Genomic DNA, 23,684 nt, shown 5'->3' on the forward strand with positions numbered 1-23,684 from the left:
CTTATTCAGAACCAATATTTTAAAACTGTATTTCTGTGCTCTTCACTGCTGCCTACTTTTTGTTGAGACATAGTCTTCTAAAGTCTTTTGAATTTATTTCCTTAAAGTATTTACTATTCGATTTCTAAAAGCTTCTATTTTGGCATTATATTTCTGGAAAACATTGCAGTATGAAAGTATTGTAGTTGCTTGCTTACAATGTAATGGGAAAAATGTAGGCTGGCTTTTATACCAGAGAAATCTAGACCTTCAGTGGTGTTGTCTGTGCAGTTGTAACCTATTGGAAACGACACAATGAGGTGGTGCCAGATTCTCTCAGAAAGCAGTGGGCTTGTAATTCTTCCTCCCTCTCACAGCAAGATGTTAGCGTCACCCTAATATATACCTATAAGTATTTTTAAAAGTCCTTTTCAGAACCTGAGCTCCCTACCCCTGTAGCATAGGAAACTGTTTTTTTTTTCTAAACGACATTTCTTTCTGCCGATGTAATATTCAATGAGTTTTGTTGATCCACACAACTTAATACCCACGATAGGTAGTAATCAGTACTCCCAGGACATAGCTCATCACTATGCATTTTTATTTTAGTTTTTTAGCCCCCAGCATTTAAATTATATGTTTCCTAGCTCAGTTGAAATCATTTGTTATTAGACCATTTTAAAACTAATCGTGACATATTGAAAAGAAGATTGTGTGGGCGTGATATAATGATTATAATTAAGTGACAGAGAAAATAACACACCTACAGAAAGATGAATAAACAATGGAGAAAAGAAGATAGATCATGGAGACAATTGCATTGCTGGTTGAAAATTATATATATTTAACCAAGAGGGATCTGCTTCATGTCATGGCAAAGCCTTTTTGTTGGGAGTGGGGAAGGGGTGTGTCTGTGGATATGTAGTGCTTCTGGCTGACAATGTTGCTTGCTTCATCGGCTGCCCTGGGGAAGTCAGAGCATCCTGTTTAAGTCAAGGGCAGGTAATTCTTTATAACTTAAACTTCTTTTATATTTTAAAATTCTTTTGTAACCTTTGAATTGCTTTGACCAGACTTTTCAAGCTTTCAGCCAAGGTTTTGTTTGTTTTTCTTTTTCTTCTTTCCAACATGTTTTGTACTGGGGTAAGAGATAAACCATATTCAAGGATTAGGCAAAGAGACTCCAATGTAACCAATGATTGGATTTTAAACATTGGTGGGGAGGAGATACACCAGTTAATGTGATGAAGCTCACAGCTAAGGAATAATGTGGGACAAAGAGTGTAGGAGGTGGTATGTGAGGGACTTACTAGCTCATTTTCTCCTTGCCTTAACATTAAGAGAGACCTTTCAGGTTTGCCAAATAGGATAACGTGTAGTTCCAGCAATGAACCCTGTGTGTGTATATATGTATATATGTCTCTGTGTGTATATGTGAGTGTGAATGTCTGTATGTGAGTGTGTGTGTGTTTGTGTGAGTGTCTGTATTTGAGTGTGTGTGTTTGCGTGTTTGTGAGTGTATGTGCATCAGAAAATCGCCATATTTTAGGTGTAATCTGGGAGGAAACAATTACAAGAGCCAAGCTGGTTAGTCTTTTTCCAAGTTGGACTAGAGAGGATTTGCTGGCCAGGCCTCTGTGTTCCCTAAGCTTTTTAGTGATTGGCAGTGTAGCTGCAGGGGTTGTCACCAGGGAAGAGTTCTCGTGTTTGTGATCCTTTCCCCTCTGAGTAGGTTTTGTTTTGTTTTGTTTTGCTTTGTTGTTTTTGTTTTTGTTTTTTGTTTTGGAGACAGGGTTTCTCTGTCACTGGCTGTCCTGGAACTCACTTTGTAGACCAGGCGGGCCTGGAACTCAGAAATCTGCCTGCCTCTGCCTCCCAAGTGCTGAGCAAATTTATAGTACACTCTTAGGGAGGGGTTGTTTTAATCATTTTCTCAGTCAAGGCCAGCATCGGGTCATCTGGAGCCAGTGTTCTTTATTTTGTTGTCTGTTCTTCTACAAGCTTAGAGCAAATTATTTTATCCAGTTATTTTGTGAATTTCCTTTAGGATCTTATTCACACATTGGGATATTTTAATCCAAAGGCTCTGAGAATTTTTCAGACTGCTGTTTGAAGCGCATGAATTAGTCAAAACCCTCTTTGGTCTTATTAGTATGGCCAGGAAGGAACTATTTAAAGTATGTTTTTGCTACAAGTACAGGTATCAAATTTAATAGGAAATTCCTTTGACTTTTGGCTTTACTGAGGAGGTTTTGTTTTATTTTTTCCTGGTTTTTTTTTTTTTGTATTTAATATTATTCTTCCTTCTTTTACTTTGTTTTAACAAAGTGGCCTATCAATTAACACATGTGTATAGTTGTATTCGGTAACATTTAATGTATGTGTTTTAGGAGCAAATGACAAGATCTCTCGCTACGATAAACGTAGGGAGCTCACAGAGAGGACTGTGCTGAAATCACACGGGTTAGAGCTCCTGGCTTTTCTAGTGCAGTCTCAGAACCGTGAGCCTGTGTGCCTCCATTTCTGTTTAAGGTACTAGAGGTTTGACATCAGTGGGTTTGGTGGCTGACTCAGTAGGAGCTGCATGTCCTCTCTACTTAGATGTTTTGTAGGACTAAACCCATTCAACTACATTTAGTCTAAGAACCAATGTGCCGTGCGCACAGCAATATCTTGGCTTATGCAAGAGTTATAGTTCCCATTTAAGTTGGAAACCATCAGCCCAGAGGGCCTCAAATCCACACAGAGAACTAGAGGCACCCAGGGAATGGGTGAGTGGGAGGAAGCAGTCTTCCTCCAGGAAAGAGCGCATGGACTGGTTACTTAATACTAAATGCTCATCCCTGAAAACATATACAAGTAACATTATACGCATTGACTGGGTTGTATACACACACAACACTCATGTGTACGTGTGTGCGTGTGTGCATGTAACAACAATAAATGATGAAAAAAGGACTAGGAAGTTGAAAGAGAAGGGGGTATATTGGAAGATTTGGAGAGAGGAAAGGAAAAAAAGAAATGATGTAATTATAATATGAAAAAAATAAATAACTTTAAAAAACATTGGAAGCCATGATTTGGTGTGCTTGTATGTGCGTGTGTGCGCATGTACACACGTGGTCAAAGGGTACTTTATTTTTCTATTTAGTTGGTATTAGGAATTAAAGTTCTCAATGGTGATTACAATAATGAATTCTTTGAGATTTAATAGTAGTGTGACATTTTTTTTTTTTTTTTTTTTTTTTTTTTTTTTTTGATCTCTAGAGAGGATCAGAACTATTTTGCTTTTCTGTCTGCTGAGCTGCACCTTCCCAAGGACAGAGTGGTTGTTCGTTAGCTCTGTTTATATTTAAAATGATCCCTAAACACTTTAAGGTGTGGATTAACAAAGCTGGAATAAGCAGGCCCGATGGTGACTGGTTAGCAGTGGTGTGGAGTAGTTAACAGTAAGTAGGAGTTTTCCTTCTACCTGACATGATTTTTTTTCACAAAATGATGTTTAGTAAAAATGAGTTTATTTATGCAAATAAATGTCAGTCCTTAAGGAGATATTTACAAAAGCGCTGTAATGGATATGGTGTGGCTTTCCAACTGCAGAAAAAAATTATTACTAATAATCATAATGGCCAAACATATTTTCGCTAACTTCATTTTGTTAACGTAAAGCACTTGCTATTCTCCCAGGGGTCCCCGAGTTGCATTTAAGGGTGACAGACCTGTGGTCACGTATCTGAGGGATGGTGTAGTGGATCTCAACTGGCTCCAGATCCCACTTACAGGGAACACTAAAACGTCTTTGGCCAAGATGTTGTGGTACTTCCTCACAAAGGCATCTCCACCGCGCAAGTTCTTTGTTTTTTGTTTGTTTTGCCAGATAGCATGGGGGTAAACGCCAGTGAATACACAGATCTGTACATGATGAGACCAGAGGGGTCATAGAGCTGATTCTAATTTTCATTGTCTTCACTTTAGATCAGTATGAAATCTTAGGTAGATAAGAAAAAAATTTAAGTATATTTTCAGAAAGGTTTCTGTATGATATTTCATATAGTCAAAACAGCAACACATTCCTTGCCTTCAAGCCAACAAAAAATCAAGGAGCTCTCTGTGAAAGGGTGTGTTGAATTGGTGTTAAAGCTCTGTAAGTTAAAAGCAGACAAAGTAAAAATGTGTTTTCCACAAGAGCAGTTCACTGTTCCCCCTTTAAATGGCAAAAATTAGAATAATAGTAGTGTGCTTACTAATAATAAATATTCTATTTTGTCTTGACTTAGGAAGAATAATGCATTTGTTGGGTTATTTTTTACCATTTTGAACAGCCGTTAATATATACATTCTAAAAGTAAAAAAAAAAAAGTTTTGTCTTGTTCTTTGGAAGTATCGAATAACATCTTAATGTGCAAATGGCATTCCTTTTTTTTTCTTTTTTTTTTCCATTTTTTATTAGGTATTTAGCTCATTTACATTTCCAATGCTATACCAAAAGTCCCCCATACCCACCCACCCCCAATCCCCTACCCACCCACTCCCCCTTTTTGGCCCTGGCGTTCCCCTGTACTGGGGCATATAAAGTTTGCGTGTCCAATGGGCCTCTCTTTCCAGTGATGGCCGACTAGGCCATCTTTTGATACATATGCAGCTAGAGTCAAGAGCTCCAGGGTACTGGTTAGTTCATAATGTTGTTCCACCTATAGGGTTGCAGATCCCTTTAGCTCCTTGGGTACTTTCTCTAGCTCCTCCATTGGGAGCCCTGTGATCCATCCATTAGCTGACTGTGAGCATCCACTTCTGTGTTTGCTAGGCCCCGGCATAGTCTCACAAGAGACAGCTACATCTGGGTCCTTTTAATAAAATTTTGCTAGTGTATGCAATGGTGTCAGCGTTTGGATGCTGATTATGGGGTGGATCCCTGGATATGGAAGTCTCTACATGGACCATCCTTTCATCTCAGCTCCAAACTTTGTCTCTGTAACTCCTTCCAAGGGTGTTTTGTTCCCACTTCTAAGGAGGGGCATAGTGTCCACACTTCAGTCTTCATTTTTCTTGAGTTTCATGTGTTTAGGAAATTGTATCTTATATCTTGGGTATCCTAGGTTTTGGGCTAATATCCACTTATCAGTGAGTACATATTGTGTGAGTTCCTTTGTGAATGTGTTACCTCACTCAGGATGATGCCCTCCAGGTCCATCCATTTGGCTAGGAATTTCATAAATTCATTCTTTTTAATAGCTGAGTAGTACTCCATTGTGTAGATGTACCACAATTTCTGTATCCATTCCTCTGTTGAGGGGCATCTGGGTTCTTTCCAGCTTCTGGCTATTATAAATAAGGCTGCTATGAACATAGTGGAGCATGTGTCCTTCTTACCAGTTGGGGCATCTTCTGGATATATGCCCAGGAGAGGTATTGCTGGATCCTCCGGTAGTACTATGTCCAATTTTCTGAGGAACCGCCAGACTGATTTCCAGAGTGGTTGTACAAGCCTGCAATCATGGCATTCCTTTTTAAGTTCGACCTGATTCAGTTTCTGTTCGTTTGCTTGTTTGTTTTCCAGTGTCCGTATTTATGCTGAAAGTCCAGGTCAATGACATCGTCAGTCGCCAGTACCTGAGCCAAGCCGTTGTGGAGGTGTTTGTTAACTACTCGAAGACGAATTCTACAGTCACCAGAAGCAATGGAGCAGTATTGATAAAAGTACCCTATCAGTTAGGACTCAGCTTAACCATCGTTGCTTACAAAGATGGCTACGTCTTGACATCTCTGCCGTGGAAAACTGGAAGGATGCCAAGTAAGTCCTTCAGTGGTGTTTTGCATTTGTGAATGCAGATGATTTCTCCATCTGTTGGAGGGAAATTTGTTAAGCTGAAAATGAGAACAACCTAGGGGAAATCCATATACTATGCTGAGAAGGAAAGGAAAATTCGTAAAAAGGGAAAGTTTGTCTGTTTCGGATGTTAGAACAAAACACTGCAAGCGAGATGGCTTGTCAATATCAGCGATTCCATACAGTTCTGGAGTCAGGGGAAACCACCATTGAAATGCCAGCGGGCTCCCTGCTGAGAGCTTGCTGACTGGAGAGCTCCTTCCCTTTTTACAGATGTTGCCTTCACACTTTGTCCTCACATGGAGGAAAGAGCTCTGGGGGTGTTTTTAAGGCAGTCTGATTTCATTGATGAGGCCTCTGCTTTCTTAACTCATTACTCCCAAAAATCCCATTTTCTTTTTCTTTCTTTTTTTTTTTTTTAACACGATAGCTTTCTTTGGTGGTGAAATTCAGGTTGACACAAGTCCTGGGATCATAGTAGTCATGAAGGCACTTACTTCATCTCCACAGAGGCGTGCACACTGCCTGTGGTAATTATCCTTCCCTGCAAACTCTTCTTTGGTGAGGGTTGAGTGAGCCACTGGTCTATGGGTGTAGCGATATGTCATTAGCAGTCGTTGTGTCGCTATGTTCCATTAGCAGAATGAGCATAGCTTTTCCTTATGGCCCATGATCTGTTTAGCCTCAGGTTCTTGGTTACCTTAGCCAGGTTAGGTATGGGTTCCACTTCATGGAAAGACACTTAACTTCAATAAAGTGACTGGTTAGTCCAGTAATATTTGTGGCACCATTATAGCAGTCTGTCTTACAGACAAGTCAGTGCTGGGTCTCAGGGTGTGTAGCTGGGTGCTACTGATGGTTACCCCTCTCCCCTAGTCCTCTGCAGGGTACTTTCCAGAATCATAGTCCATATGGGTAAAGCTTCATGGATCATCAGCTTGGTTTCTCTGTGTTCAATGACATAAGTGGGTGATATCTCCAGAAACAGGGCTTTTACCATTAGGATGTGACAGTAACCAGTAGCCTTGGCAATGACCTGTGATGTTGGGGATCGGGATTATGGGACCTCTTTGTCCAATGAGTCCACAAGATGTAACCCATTCCTGGGGCTGAGGGGTTTACTCAGTGACATAAAATGTCTAGTTGGGGTCTTGTCTTTCCCGTTATATGCTGATTCATTGACATTTCGTTCATAGATGGATATGTTTTAGGAGGCTTCTGCATTTCTACATAGCTTTGAAAAGGCCTCAGTATCAGTGCCCTCCTCATAGTACCTCCTGTTCTCCACTCTCACCCCTCCCCATCTAACCCTATTCTAGTTTCCCCATTACCTCTTTGAACTACACTCTACTTCCCTTTCATTGGGATATCACGTCCTCTGCCTTGGATCCTTACTAGGTACCTAGCCTCTGTGATTATTTTAATTGGAGCACATACATATAAAAAGCTTTAAATCTAACATGCATATGGTATGTATCTTTCTGGCTCTGGGTTACCTCACTCAGGATGATCGTTTCTAGCTCGCTCTAGCACTTTATTTGCAAGTTTCAAATTTCTTAATAGTGGAATAATAGTCCATGGCGTCAATGTACCACTTCTTCATTATCCATACATCAGTTGTTGGACAGTCAAGCTGTTTCCGACTTCTGGCTGTTAGGAACAGAGCAGCAGTGGACATGGGTGAGCAAGAGTCTCTGTGGTAGGATATAGAGTCCTTTGAGACACACTGCGACAGAACGATGCCTGCCTCGGTTTCCCCTACATTAAACACTTTGATTGTGTTGTCCTATTTCACAGTATATTCTTCAGTTACACTTTCACTGTTCCCGCAAAGCCAAGCAAATATATGGCTCTTTGAAGACACCGTTTTGATTACAGGAAAATTAGCTGGTAAGTGTACTACTCCCTGACTAAGGACATTCTTAGGGTGATTATTTTATAAGAGAATCAGGGTTGATTGAAACTTGGCGAAAGTCCAAGTTGGGAGCTGATGGTAAGCTGACCAAAACTACTTTCTTATTATAAAATTGCATTTTTGTGTATTAGACATTATCTTTAGCATGCACTAAACATGGGGCTTGAGGATGCGAGGAAATAGTGAAAATGTCTGTCTGTCTTCTCTGTGTCTCCTCTCTCCCTGGGCCTTTCATGGCTGGTGTGATAGTGATAAGGTCAGAACCTGTTTCTCCCATCTCCAGGATTCTTAACTGTGCCCGGTTCCCTCCTGTTCCTCCCTGGTGAATGTGGCTGCCAATGTGGGAGAGGCCTGTGACTGGGGAGTCTAGGATCTTCTAGGCAGTCCTCATGGGGGTGCTTGGTACTTGAACGTCCACAAGAAAGAGTGCTAAAAGCCCCTTTACTTCCATGTGTCCCTTAATTGGAGCTTAGGAGCTCAGTCATTGTGCTTTTCATTTGATACATATTACATAATCCCTTATGAATTACTACTACTTGTTTGATTTGTATTGGTAAGTTAGTGTTCAGCTCTAACGTAATGGACACAACTAGAAGGCAGGAAGTCCTCATGAAGAAGTCCGTCAGGAAAGGCATGGCCTAAAGAACTGCTTCTGAAAATTCACATTTAGAAGCTAATCTATGCATTTCTGATGGATTAAATAAGAAAATTTAACAGTACTCAAGTTAGGACTTGAATTTGGGGTTAATTGATCTTGGAGTGACTTACTACGTAAGGCTGTAGAGCCTCTTTCCCTAGATGTTAAAGCATTTGGGACTCATGAGTTTGACATGGAGTTGTGTGTAGAGATTAGAAAGTCAACAGGAGGCTCGTGGCTGCAGAGAGGCCTCATTTCCTGCTCCTGGGGCTTTAATGAAACCAGATGCAGATGTTTCTGATGTTGCCACGTCTCTCCATAAGGTACCTACTTCCCTTTTTAACCCTCATAAAGTAAATTTGTCAAGAAAGCATTTGGTTTATATAATACATGTGTGTTCGTTGTTCAGTATATGTGAATGTATTTGTGGACAAGGGGAAAGAAAAAGTTAGAAACCTTTCTGAGGAAATGCAGATAATTTATACAGGATGCATACTTTGTTACTTGTAAGAAATTTGTATCGTCAGCAGGATTAAGCCACATTATTTTAAATTTTTATTTTTTAGGTTAGCATATAAAATAGTGCGTTTTAACATGATATCTTCATATATAAAGGTCACGTAGTTTAACAGAGAATGTCTTAAGTAGTGTTTTAAGTGATCTGAAAATATCGGACTGTTTCCTCAAATATCTTAACAAAATAATAATGAATATATAATTGTGATGTTTTACTCCTGTGTTATGCAGCTATTATTTTTCTGTCTTTATGCAAAATCCTAGAAATTGATTTTGAGAATAATGTTACATTATTCTTTTAATAGCATACAAATCTTTAAAATTTGATACATTTTTCACCCCAGTAACTTAAATGATTTTTTTTTACCTTTATCAGTAATTTTATTAAAAGTCCAAGGTCAAAGGTAATATATCTGGTAATTTTCCATTTTAATTTTGGAATTGATCCTTTGCTTATTAAATTGTGTTAGTTATGGAAATATCAATATGCCACTGAGTTCTCATTGATAAATGTCAGAAGAGAGTCAGTTCAATACCATTGAAATGAGGTACTATATCTGTCTGGAATCTGGCCTTTGGAAGACTATTAAAAGTTACTGTGTGGCTATCTGATGGAGACACCTACCCATTTCAGCATGTGGCCAAATGGCCTGAAGGACAGTTATTTTAGAAGTTGCTGGAAGCCCACTGTAAATTAGCATAAGCCCAAAAGAAACATTTTTCTTTTACAAAGCAGGGTCAACCTCAGGCATGCTTTAATCAGAAAGTCTCAAGTTGAAACTATTGAAAAATAGTTTTCTCTCTTTCCACTTCTCAACCCTGTGAACATTGCCTCCATTTTCATACAAGCTCCCATTTTGGGTTACATGATGGAACCCTGTGAGAGACAAAGCAAACCTTCCATTCTGCATCCCGGCATGCAATCCCTCATGGGTTGTGCTTGGGACTAAGCCCATTGAAGCATGAACAAGATGCTTGATTGGGTTTGGCCCATTCTGACACACACCATCAACCTCACTCCTGTTATAGACCATACCGGCTGAGGTCTATATATGTTTCCCTAAAGTGAGACCCGAAAGCCATGCAGACATTCTGGGCAGCAGAGTCGAGCACCTGTAGTCTGGAGATGTTTAACAATCTAGAGGAAACACGTGTCATGTGCGTGTGGTGCATTCTCTTTTCTACAGTCCAGAACTTATAATTGTTTGTACTACACTGACATCTTTCCCCAGAACTTCTGCTTTACACTCAAGTTTCTTACACGTATCCGTGTGCACATCAGTGGCTCATTTGTGGTTCACAGATTGATACTATTGTGGAATAAAAGCACTCATTATGTCAGTATATAAAAAGTAAGCTTGTAAGTTCTGAATTTAAGGTAATTATGTGAGATGGTGACACTCAGAAATTATTATAACCACATCCTTTAAAAGAAAATGTCCTGTCCTGTGATGCTGTTTTTAATATGCATACATTGTCTCCATTTGTTAATGGGATTTCCTTTGTCCAGATGCCAAATCTCAACCAAGTGTTCAGTTTTCAAAAGCCTTCATTAAACTTCCTGACAACCATCACATCAGCAACGTGACTGGCTATCTAACAGTTCTACACCAGTTTTTAAAGGTGGACAGTTTTCTGCCTGCGACTGGAGTCACTTATAAATCAGGTATTCTCTAGTTTTAAAACATGTAATCATATTTCTAAGAAACATTAGCATATATTTCCATCAAATAATATTTATGTACATGACACTACACATTTGATTTTGATTTAAGCTTTACAGAATACATGTTGCTTTTGAGATATATATTACTAAATTGTTTATAAGCAATTTTCTTTTGTCCAAAGAAGAATAATTAATCTGGGTGTACTGACACACTACTATAATTCCAGCACTCAAAAGGTAGAGGCAGATGGATCTCTATGACTTCAAGGCCAGCCTGGTCTACAAAGTTCCAGGACAGCCAGGACTACACAGAGAAACCCTGTTTCAAAAAACAATCCTAAAACCTCCAAAAGAATAATTTCACCAAAGTCTTTGCATACATTATGTCAAATTTATCTAAATGTCTTTTTATTTTAATTCATTAGATTTCATTTGAACTAAAGCAAGTAAGCCAACTTAAAAAAATTTGTGATTATTGTAAAACTTTTCAAAATAGTTAATGTAGAAATGTTGACATAAATACATATTCCAGTTTGACTTTCTATGCAATCTTACCAAACTGATGAGAAGTGTTATTTTAAAAGCCAGAGTGAGTGTGCTATTTAACTGATTTCCAAGTTATGTTCACCGAGTGTACAGAGATGGGTAAGCTATCATAATTTCTACTGATCTGTCTTAGCTGTGTAAAAGCTGCTACCTCGTCCAGAGTCGACAGCTTTGGTGTCAGGCCCTTATAATGTAAAAGTTATGGAATTTAATGGAGTTGTATTTAATTAATTTTAATTAAAAACACAACCACGTTTGTCACACCTTTTCTAGTATTCTTTGTAAATCTAACTGAAACTCCACTGCTTAAAATTACCTCAGACATCTGTAATTTAGAGTACATCACTTGTGTCAAATTTTTGTTCATTTGGGTAAATCTCAAAATGAGAGTATCAAGAGCATATCATGTAAATAATATATATTTTAAACTATAGATAAAAACTGATGCTATCAGTGTCCCAGCCTGATGAGGCCCACTTTTCTGTCACAAGCCTGTTTCCACTGCACACATCAGTCACTGCTTGAGGGCACTGCATAGTCTATGAAGCAGGCTCTGCCCTTACGCGGGGCGTACAAGAATCGACACGTAACACTCCCATTTCCTTGCTTTAACTAGTGGGCTTAGACGGAAGTTACCTCACTGACTCTCCTTCACCGGCTTCCTCCCTTGTGAATCATGCTTCCACTTCATCAGAAATTATTCCCTGGAATTACTTCCCCAATCAGGTCCTGCTTAAGTTATCCCAAAGCTTGTCTAAGAGATCTGACAGTCTTCTAGGTGTAAGTTAGAGAATGTGCAAAACAAAGGCATTCACGGGAACACTGCAACACTGGCTGCCACCCGGGAGCGCATGTTGGCCTGGAGGTGTTCAAGATAAAGCTCCTGAGCCTTAGGCAGGGTCACAGTGAGCGTTCCTGTCAAAGCTCCGCTTTAAACACTTGGAGTCCTGTAAGGGGACTGCTCAGTTTTGTCCAGCCTGGTGCTGCTGGTTGCACATGCTTCCTGAGTGTGCGATGTCATCAGTGTGCTGAAGGTCTGGACTTTATAGAAAAGCCACGTGCAGTTGGCAGCCCCTCTGTTGTAGGCCAGAAGACAGGTTTTGGGAGTCAGCATTCTCGGTCTAACTTCACCCTAGTTACAGGGACCAAACTAAGACAATCAGGCTTGTTCATCAAGTACCCTTACCCTTTGAGCTATCTCACTGGTCTGGGATTTGCTTGGATTGCAGTGTCCTTTAATCAGACAACTCGGAGAGAACTAGATCAACTGATGTATAGACTGATTTGTAAATGTTACACTTTTAGCCAACATTTATTCATGAACTATTTTGGAGTTACATTTAAAATCTTTAATGAACATCTAATAGAATAATTACTAGAGTGGATAATGATGATGAAGTAGAGTAAAATAAGTTTTAGAAACATAACACTTTACTATGTAAATGTAAAGTCTGCATATAATTTTAATAAATTCTACTCTCTTTTAGGTTTGGAAAATGTTGAGTTGACTCCTCATGCTGCAATATGTGTGAAAATATATTCTGGAGGGAAAGAATTAAAGGTGGATGGCTCTATCCATGTTTCTCTTCCCCTTCTACATACAAGTAATATAAAAATAGGAGATCGGATACCTGCTTGGACATTTGATATGAATGCAGGTATGGTAGCTAAGAGAAAAATCATTAGGATAGATTTCTTCTGGACATTTGCTTATTTGATTTTAGAGTTTGATATGAGTGTAGGTTTTCACTAACATTATCAATTTGTACAGTTTGTTGAGGGCCATAATTGGCCCCGCTGGGGACGATGAATATGCCTGAGAGGGGGAAATGATGCTAATACCTCCTCTTGGTTGTTTTTCCCTTCTGTAATAAAACGCCCTGACAGCTTAAGGGAGAGGGGATTTACTTTGGCTATGGCCACAATGGTTATAGTCCACCATGGTGGGGAAGCTACAGTAAGGGAGAGGTTGAGGCAGCTGGTCCCATTGCATCCACAGTCACGAAGCAGAGAGTGATGAAGGTTGGCACTCAGCTTGCTTTCTCCTTCTACCCCATTCAGGATCATGGCCCAGTGACTGGTGCTAACCACAGTGGGTATATATGTATTTCTACCTCAATTAACCCTCTCAAGATCATTCCCCACAGGCATGCAAGAGGCAGCCCAGGTCCCAATACGCTTCTCGATCTTATCAAATTGACACTTGAGATTAACCATTGTGTACACTGTGTAAAAACAAACAGTTCAACATTACTTACCCACATTGTCTTGTCCTTCTCTAACCTTTTGAGGAAGAAATCATTTAAGATTAAAAAAAAATCTATTCCCTCAGGAAATTTTAGTAGGCCGATTGAACTTACTGAAAAGCTTGGTTAAGACCATCAAAAACGTATGCTAATATCATGACAATCATTTTACAAGAGATGGAAGGGGCGGAGATCCCCCTTGACATACCAGTTTTATTCACTGCATTTTGCTTTCTAGACGACAACTGGGAAGCCCTAACTCCTGTGCAACTTTAAAAAATTTTTTTATTAGGTATTTTCTTCATTTATATTACCAGTGCTATCCCAAAAGTCCCCCATACCCTCCCCCCCCCCACTCCCCAACCCACCCACTCTCACTTCTTGGCCTTGGCTTTCCCCTGTACTGGGGCATATAAAGTTTGCAAGACCAATGGGCCTCTGTTTCCACTGATGGCCAACTAGGCCATCTTCTGATACATATGCAGCTAGAGACAGGAGCTCTGGGGGTACTGGTTAGTTCATATTGTTGTTCCACCTATAGGGTTGCAGATCCCTTTAGCTCCTTGGGTACTTTCTCTAGCTCCTCCATTGGGGGCCTTGTGATCCATCCAATAGATAACTGTGAGCATCCACTTCTGTGTTTGCTAGGCCCCAGCATAATCTCACAAGAGACAGCTTTATCAGGGTCCTTTCAGCAAAATCTTGCTAGTGTATTAAATGGTGTCAGCGTTTAGAGGCTGATTATGGGATGGATCCCCGGATATGGCAGTCTCTAGATGGTCCGTCCTTTCATCTCAGCTCCAAACTTTGTCGCTGTAACTCCTTCCATGGGTGTTTTGTCCCCAATTCTAAGAAGGGGTAAAGTGTCCACACTTTGGTCTTTGTTCTCTTGAGTTTCATGAGTTTCACGAATTTTATCTTATATCTTAGGTATTCTAAGTTTCTGGGCTAATATCCACTTATCAGTGAGTACATATCATGTGAGTTCTTTTGTGATTGGGTTACCTCACTCAGGAGGATGCCCTCCAGGTCCATCCATTTGCATAGGAATTTCATAAATTCATTCTTTTTAATAGGTGAGTAGTACTCCATTGTGTAAATGTACCACAATTTCTGTATCCATTCCTCTGTTGAGGGGCATCTGGGTTCTTTCCAGCTTCTGGCTATTATAAATAAGGCTGCTATGAACATAGTGGAGCATGTGTCCTTCTTACCAGTTGGAACATCTTCTGGATATATGCCCAGGAGAGGTATTGCGGGTTCCTCCGGTAGTACTATGTCCAATTTTCTGAGAAACCGCTAGACTGATTTCCAGAGTGGTTGTACAAGCTTGCAATCCCACCAACAATGGAAGAGTGTCCCTCTTTGTCCACATCCTCGCCAGCATCTGCTGTCACCTAAATTTTTGATCTTAGCCATTCTGACTGGTGTGAGGTGGAATCTCAGGGTTGTTTTGATTTGCATTTCCCTGATGATTAAGGATGCTGAACATTTTTTCAGGTGCTTCTCAGCAATTCAGTATTCCTCAGGTGAGAATTCTTTGTTTAGCTCTGCACCCCATTTTTTTAATGGGGTTATTTGATTTTTTGCAGTTCACCTTCTTGAGTTCTTTATGTATATTGGATATTAGTCCCCTATCTGATTTAGGATAAGTAAAGATCCTTTCCCAATCTGTTGGTGGCCTTTTTGTCTTATTGATGATGTCTTTTGCCTTACAGAAGCTTTGCAAGTTTATGAGGTCCCATTTGTTGATTCTTGATCTTACAACACAAGCCGTTGCTGTTCTATTCAGGAATTTTTCCCCTGTGCCCATATCTTCGAGGCTTTTCCCCACTTTCTCCTCTATAAGTTTCACTGTCTCTGGTTTTATGTGGAGTTCCTTGATCCACTTAGATTTGACCTTCGTACAAGGAGATAGGAATGGATCAATTCGCATTCTTCTACATGTTAATTGCCAGTTGTAACAGCACCATTTGTTGAAAATGCTGTCTTTTTTCCACTGGATGGTTTTAGCTTCCTTGTCAAAGATCAAGTGACCATAGGTGTGTGAGTTCATTTCTGGGTTTCCAATTATATTCCATTGGTCTACTTGTCTGTCGCTATACCAGTACCATGCCGTTTTTATCACAGTTGCTCTGTAGTACAGCTTTAGGTCAGGCATGGTGATTCCAACAGAGGTTCTATTATCCTTGAGAAGAGTTTTTGCTGTCCTAGGTTTTATGTTATTCCAGATGAATTTGCAGATTGCCCTTTCTAATTCGTTGAAGAATTGAGTTGGAATATCATCTGCAAAAAGTGATATTTTGACTTCTTCCTTTCCAATTTGTATCCCTTTGATCTCCTTTTGTTGTCGAATTGCTCCGGCTAGGACTTCAAGTACAATGTTGAATGGGTAGGGAGAATGTGGTCAGCCTTGTCTAGTCCCTGATTTTAGTGGGAATGCTTCCAGCTTCTCGCCATTTACTTTGATGTTGGCTACTGGTTTGCTGTAGATTGCTTTTATCATGTTTAGGTATGGGCCTTGAATTCCTGACCTTTCCAAGACTTTTATCATAAATGGGTGTTGGATTTTGTCAAATGCTTTCTCTGCATCTAATGAGATGATCACATGGTTTTTGTCTTTGAGTTTGTTTATATAGCGGATTACGTTGATGGATTTCCATATATTAAACCATCCCTGCATCCCTGGAATGAAACCTACTTGGTCAGGATGGATGATTGTTTTGATGTGTTCTTGGATTCGGTTAGCGAGAATTTTATTGAGGATTTTTGCATCGATATTCATAATGGAAATTAGTCTGAAGTTCTCTATCTTTGTTGGGTCTTTCTGTGGTGTAGGTATCAGAGTAATTGTGTCTTCATAGAATGAGTTGGGTAGAGTACCTTCTGCTTCTATTTTGTGGAATAGTTTGAGAAGAACTGGAATTAGATCTTCTTTGAAGGTCTGATAGAACTCTGCACTAAACCCATCTTGTCCTGGGCCTCTTTTGGTTGGGAGACTATTAATGACTGCTTCTATTTCTTTAGGGGATATAGGACTGTTTAGATCATTAACCTGATCCTGATTTAACTTTGGAACCTGATATCTGTCTAGAAATTTGTCTATTTCATCCAGGTTCTCCAGTTATGTTGAGTCTAGCCTTTTGTAGAAGGATCTGATGGTGTTTTGGATTTCTTCAGGATCTGTTGTTATGTCTCCCTTTTCATTTTTGATTTTGTTAATTAGTATGTCCCTGTGCCCTCTAGTGAGTCTGGCTAAAGGTTTATCTATCTTGTTGATTTTCTAAAAGAACCAACTCCTCGTTTGGTTGATTGTTTGATTAGTTCTTCTTGTTTCTACTTGGTTGATTTCACCCCTGATTATTTGATTATTTCCTGCCATCCACTCCTCTTGGGTGAATTTGCTTCCTTTTGTTCTAGAGCTTTTAGGTGTGTTGTCAAGCTGCTTGTGTGTGCTCTCTCTAGTTTCTTCTTACAGACACTCAGAGCTATGAGTTTTCCTCTGAGAAATGCTTTCATTGTGTCCCATAAGTTTGGGTATGTTTTGGCTTCATTTTCATTAAACTCTAAAAAGTCTTTAATTTCTTTCTTTATTCCTTCCTTGACCAATTTTTCATTGAGATGAGTGTTGTTCAGTTTCCACATGAATGTTGGCTCTCTATTATTTATGTTGTTATTGAAGATCAGCCTTAGTCCATGGTGATCTGATAGGATGCATGGGACAATTTCACTATTTTTGTATCTGTTGAGGCCTGTATTGTGACAAATTATATGGTCAGTTTTGGAGAAGGTACCATGAGGTGCTGAGAAGAAGGTATATCCTTTTGTTTTAGGATAAAATGTTCTGTAGATATCTTTTAAATCCATTTGTTTCATAACTTCTGTTAGTTTTACTGTGTCCCTGTTTAGTTTCTGTTTCCACGATCTGTCCATTGATGAAAGTGGTGTGTTGAAGTTTCCCACTATTATTGTGTGAGGTGCAACATGTGCTTTGAGCTTTACTAAAGTGTCTTTAATGAATGTGGCTGCCCTTGCATTTGGAGCATAGATATTCAGAATTGTCAGTTCCTCTTGGAGGATTTTACCTTTGATGAGTATGAAGTGTCCCTCCTTGTCTTTTTTGATAACTTTGGGTTGGAAGTCGATTTTATCCGATATTAGAATGGCTACTCCAGCTTGTTTCTTCAGACCATTTGCTTGGAAAATTGTTTTTCAGCCTTTCACTCTGAGGTAGTGTCTGTCTTTTTCCCTGAGATGGGTTTCCTGTAAGCAGCAGAATGTTGGGTCCTGTTTGTGTAGCCAGTCTGTTAGTCTATGTCTTTTTATTGGGGTGTTGAGACCATTGATATTAAGAGATATTAAGGAAAAGTAATTGTTGCTTCCTGTTATCTTTGTTGTTAAAGTTGGCATTCTGTTCTTGTGGCTGTCTTCTTTTCGTTTTGTTGAGGGATTATCTTCTTGTTTTTTCTAGAGCGTGGATCCCGTCCTTGTATTGGTTTTTTTCTGTTATTATCTGTATTAGTCAGGGTTCTCTAGAGTCACAGAACTTACGGATAGTCTCTAGTTAGTAAAGGAATTTATTGATAACTTACAGTCGGCAGCCCAATTCCTTACAATTGTTCAGTCGCAGCTGTGAATGGAAATCCAAGGATCTAGCAGTTACTCAGTCTCACACGGCAAGCAGGCGAAGGAGCAAGAGCAAGAGCTAGACTCCCTTCTTCCAATGTCCTTATATTGTCTCCAGCAAAAGGTGTAGCCCAGATTAAAGGTGTGTTCCACCACACCTTTAATCCCAGATGAAAGGCATAGCCCAGATTAAAGGTGTGTTCCACCACACCTTTAATCCCAGATGAAAGGCATAGCCCAGATTAAAGGTGTGTTCCTTAACTCGGAGATTCAATCTTCTGGAATCCATAGCCACTATGGCTCAAGATCTTCAAACCAAGATCCAGATAAGGATCTCCAAGCCTCCAGATAAGGGTCACTGGTGAGCCTTCCAATTCCGGATTGTAGTTCATTCCAAATATTGTCAAGTTGACAACCAGGAATAGCCACTACAATCCACCCCTTGTCAACTTGACACAAATAATATCTCATGTTCACATGAAACAATAACAAGGTTGTAAATACGCCTAACATGATATAACTATCCCTCGTACAATCGCAAACGCATTAGTAAATTTACAATGGGCATTCATATTACTTTATAATCCTCGTTTCTGCAACTGGTTACGTGGCCTTAATTGGTATTTATAACTACCTTCCTCTACTACCCATTCTGTATTTCCTTCACCTTCAGCCAGCACCTCAGCAGGTCTTGGCTCTTTTCCTGGAGGATTGACCCATACCTTCATTCCTGATGGGTCTGCGTCCTTTGTCATCCTGCTTGGATTAGGCTGTTGTAGTTTCCCATTGACTTTAATCACAGGACATGGTAGTACTAAGAGACGCCCTAAGGGATCTCCTACACTCCAGACATAATCTTGCTTACCACCATTGTGAAGAGGTAATCCAATTTCCCCATGGTAATCTGGATCTATCACCCCTCCTAACACTGTTATTCCTTTTTTAGCCTGTTGGTTTAAGGGCATTAGAAGCCCAAAATGACCAGGGGGAAGTCTGAGCTTCCAGTTCAATGAAATGTTTGTTGTAGCTCCTGGTAGGAGCACTCCCCTCTCTGGAGCCAAAACTTCTAAGCCAGCAGAACCTAGAGTTATGGGGACAGGAAGCAAAAATTTTCCTAGAGGGTCACTAGGAGTGATAGTAAGTGGAACTATTCCGTTTTCCACCCCTTGATTCCTGGACCCATGAATCCTGGCTATGGGTGAAACTGTACCATATATCGAGCGCTGATTCAAAGCATATACTGCCTTCTGAAGAACTCTGCCCCAGCCTTCCAAGCTGTTACCACCTAATTGGCGCTGTAACTGCGTCTTCAAAAGGCCATTCCATCTTTCTATCAGCCCAGCTGCTTCAGGATGATGGGGAATGTGGTAAGACCAGTGAATTCCATGATCGTGAGCCCACTGTCGTACTTCTCTGGCTGTGAAATGAGTTCCTTGGTCAGAAGCAATACTGTGTGGAATACCATGACGATAGATGAGGCATTCTGTCAGTCCGTGAATGGTGGTTTTAGCAGAGGCATTACGTGCAGGAAAGGCAAATCCATAACCAGAATAAGTATCTACTCCAGTAAGAACAAAACGCTGTCCTTTCCACGAAGGAAGTGGTCCAATGTAGTCAACCTGCCACCAGGTTGCTGGCTGGTCACCTCGAGGAATGGTGCCATATCTGGGGCTCAGTGTTGGTTTCTGCTGTTGGCAGATCTGGCAATCAGCAGCAGCTGTAGCCAGGTCAGCCTTGGTGAGTGGAAGCCCATGTTGCTGAGCCCAAGCATAACCTCCATCTCGACCACCATGGCCACTTTGTTCATGTGCCCATTGAGCAATGACAGGGATGGCTGGGGAGAGAGGCTGACTGTCCACAGAACGGGTCATCTTATCCACTTGATTATTGAACTCCTCCTCAGCTGAAGTCACCTTTTGGTGAGCATTTACATGGGACACAAATATCTTCACATCCTTTGCCCATTTGGAGAGATCTATCCACATATTTCTTCCCCAGATGTCTTTCTCACCAATTTTCCAATTGTTATCTTTCCAAGTCCCTGACCATCCAGCCAATCCATTGGCTACAGCCCATGAGTCAGTGAATAATCGTACATCTGGCCATTTCTTCTTGCAAACAAACTGTAATACCATGTGTACTGCACGAAGTTCTGCCCACTGTGAAGATTTCCCTTCACCTGTGTCTTTCAAGGTTGTCCCAGAAAGGGGTTGTAATGCTGCAGCTGTCCACTTCTGGGTGGTGCCTGTATAACGTGCAGAGCCATCAGTAAACCAGGCTCTAGTCTTCTCCTCTTCGGTCAGTTGATCATAGGGAACACCCCATGAGGCTATAGGCGCATGCTTGGCAGCAGATGGCATTGTAACAGGAGTAGAAACCATAGGCATTTGAGCAACTTCTTCATGTAACTTGCTTGTGCCTTCAGGACCTGCTCTGGCCCGATCACGTATATACCACTTCCATTTGATAATAGACTGCTGCTGTGCGCGTCCCACTTTATGACTTGCAGGGTCTGATAGTACCCAGCTCATGATGGGTAGTTCAGGTCGCATAGTAACTTGGTGTCCTATTGTCAAACGTTCAGTTTCCACTAAGGCCCAATAGCAGGCCAAGAGCTGTTTTTCAAAGGGAGAATAGTTGTCTGCAGATGATGGTAGAGCTTTGCTCCAAAATCCCAAAGGTCTTTTCTGTGATTCACCTATAGGGGCCTGCCAGAGGCTCCAAACAGCATCTCTATCAGTCACAGACACCTCAAGTACCATCGGGTCTGCTGGGTCATATGGTCCAAGTGGTAGAGCAGCCTGCACAGCAGCCTGGACCTGTTGAAGGGCCTTCTCCTGTTCCAGGCCCCACACAAAGCTAGCAGCTTTCCGAGTCACTTGGTAAATAGGCCTAAGTAACACACCCAAGTGAGGGATGTGTTGTCTCCAGAATCCAAATAGGCCCACTAAACGTTGTGCTTCTTTCTTGGTTGTAGGAGGGGCCAGGTGCAATAACTTATCTTTCACCTTAGAAGGAATATCTCTGCATGCCCCACACCACTGGACTCCTAAGAATTTCACTGAGGTAGATGGTCCTTGAATTTTGGTTGGATTTATTTCCCATCCTCTGATACGCATATGTGTTACCAATGAGTCCAAAGTGGTTGCTACTTCCTGCTCACTTGGTCCAATCAGCATAATGTCATCAATATAGTGCACCAATGTGATATTTTGTGGAAGATCCAAACGATCAAGATCCCTTCTAACTAAATTATGACACAGGGCAGGAGAGTTAATATATCCTTGAGGCAAAACTGTGAAGGTATACTGTTGGCCTTGCCAACTGAAAGCAAATTGCTTCTGGTGGTCCTTATGGACAGGTACTGAGAAGAAGGCATTTGCCAGATCAATAGCCGCATACCAGGTGCCAGGAGATGTGTTAATTTGCTCAAGTAAGGAAACTACATCTGGTACAGCAGCTGCAATTGGAGTTACTACCTGATTTAGTTTTCGATAATCAACTGTCATTCTCCATGATCCATCTGTTTTCTGCACTGGCCAGATAGGAGAGTTAAACGGAGATGTGGTGGGAACCACCACCCCTGCGTCTTTCAAGTCCTTGATAGTGGCAGTAATTTCTGCAATGCCTCCAGGAATACGATACTGTTTTTGATTCACTATTTTCTTTGGCAAAGGCAACTCTAAAGGCTTCCATTTGGCCTTTCCAACCATAATAGCCCTCACTCTACAGTTCAGGGAACCAATATGAGAATTCTGCCAATTTCTGAGTATATCTATCCCAATTATACATTCTGGAACTGGGGAAATCACCACAGGATGTGTCCGGGGACCTACTGGACCTACTGTGAGTCGGACATCAGTCAAAACTCCATTAATCACCTGCCCTCCATAAGCCCCTACTTTAACTGGAGGGCCACAATGTTTCTTGGGATCCCCTGGGATCAGTGTCAACTCAGAACCAGTATCCAGCAGACCCCGAAAAGTCTGATTATTTCCTTTTCCCCAGTGTACAGTTACCCTTGTAAAAGGCCGTAGGTCCCTCTGGGGAAGAACTGGAGAAAGGGTAACAGCAAAACCTTTGAGTGTCTTATCAAGATCCTTCCTCAGCGGAACCTGGCCACCCCTTCATTCAAGGGGTTCTGGATCTGCAAACTGTCTCAAGTCTGGAAATTGATTCACTGGCCGAGATTGCTGTTTACCACGATCTAATGTAGCCTTTCTTTCATTTGGCTGTTTACCACGATCTAATGTAGCCTTTCTTTCATTTGTTTGAGAATTTTTCTGCTTATACAGATCAAACAAATATGCAGTAGGCTTCCTATGTATTTCATTCCTGGAAACACCATGATTGGTTAGCCAGTACCAAAGGTCCAACCGAGTCATGCCATTATAAATTTCACCTCTCCTGTGCTGACCATTACTGGGTATGTTATTATAAACATTCTTTTGTCTACGCTGTCCATTATAATAACTAGAATCACCTTGTCTCGGGCGATTCAATGCTGCCACCTGGCCCTTGTTACCTCGGAATCCAACTAAACCCAGTGAATTTAATTCATCTAATTGAGCAGAAGCATCTCCAATGCTAAGATCTGGCACAAGGAAAAGGGAAAGAACAAAACCCTTCAAATGTGCTGGTGCCCCTCTCACCAATTTGCGTCTTATAGAGCTGGTGAAAGGCATATCTTCTGGACCTTCCCTTTGTGGACAATTATGCTTTACACAATATATCCACTCTAGCATTGCAATTTCCCTAAGTCTTAAAATCCCTTCATCAACACTAAGCCATGGAATATCAGGCATCTCCAAGTCATTTCCAGTAGGCCATCTTTTGATAAACACCTCAGCCAACCATTCAAACAAACTTTTGACACCTTTTTTAACTATGCGAGCTTCCGTATTAAACCTAGAATCTCTACTCAGAGGACCCATGTCAATAAACTCAGCCTGCTCTAGTTTTATGTTCCTTCCACCCTTATCCCACACCCTTAAAATCCATTCCCACACATATTCACCAGGTTTCTGCTTGAATGAATTAGCAAACTCATTAAGCTCCTTAGTAGTGTAGCGAATTTCCTCATGGACTACACTTTCTACCTCCCCTCTAGGAGCCTGTTTTGCTTTGAGTCTGGTTACAGGTCTAGAAGAAACTATTGGTGGGCCGTGAGCAGACTCTGCAAAATTAATTTCCTCATGTGGGGAAGGCATTATTTCAAGAGGTGGGGCTGAGGGTACTACTTCCTCAGGTGGGGCAAACCCTTGAGAATCTGAGGATTCAAAATTCTCAGCTTCAACATGGTCTTCCCACACATCCCCATCCCATGTTGTAGGATCCCATTCTTTGCCAATTAGAGCCCTTACTTTAACTGTCGACACACTCTGAGGCTGAGACTTGAATTTTCGCTGTAGTTCAGCCAACCTTACAATGAGAGTTTCTGTTTGATTTTCTGCAACTTGAGCTCTATTGCTACAAGAGAGAAGATTCTCCTCAAGGACACACTTAGCAACTTTTAGATCGTTTACTTGTGTCTGGAGCCTTTCGATTTTATCACACAACTCCTTCCTTTCATTCATCATTTTTTCCACAGATACTAAGAGCAGCCAGCCAGTAAAATCATTTTTCGATTTTTTCCCCATCTTGTAGAAAGCTTTGTGCACTGAATCACCTAATTCATTAAGAAAATCAAGGGCATTAGCTTCTTTAAGTTCGGAATATAGTTTCAA

At 40.8% G+C, this 23,684-nt stretch overlaps 1 protein-coding gene across 2 annotated transcripts in view; it reads left to right on the top strand.

Annotated features, from left to right (window-relative positions):
- The window catches only part of Fam171b (family with sequence similarity 171, member B), a 70,972-nt gene that overhangs the window by 35,271 nt on the left and 12,017 nt on the right, over positions 1 to 23,684 (top strand). Inside the window, exons 2-6 of one of the 2 annotated variants that reach the window (XM_006499465.2) lie at positions 3,247 to 3,428; positions 5,537 to 5,770; positions 7,604 to 7,696; positions 10,385 to 10,540; positions 12,574 to 12,744. In XM_006499465.2, coding sequence (XP_006499528.1) covers position 3,428; positions 5,537 to 5,770; positions 7,604 to 7,696; positions 10,385 to 10,540; positions 12,574 to 12,744 — 655 coding nt within the window. In that variant the 5' untranslated portion in view covers positions 3,247 to 3,427. The remainder of the gene's footprint in view (positions 1 to 3,246; positions 3,429 to 5,536; positions 5,771 to 7,603; positions 7,697 to 10,384; positions 10,541 to 12,573; positions 12,745 to 23,684) is intronic. The other variant, NM_175514.3, reaches the window with a different exon arrangement.

The sequence above is a fragment of the Mus musculus genome, chromosome 2 (genome assembly GCF_000001635.26).
Source record: "Mus musculus strain C57BL/6J chromosome 2, GRCm38.p6 C57BL/6J".
In the NCBI taxonomy this organism is placed as follows: domain Eukaryota; kingdom Metazoa; phylum Chordata; class Mammalia; order Rodentia; family Muridae; genus Mus; species Mus musculus.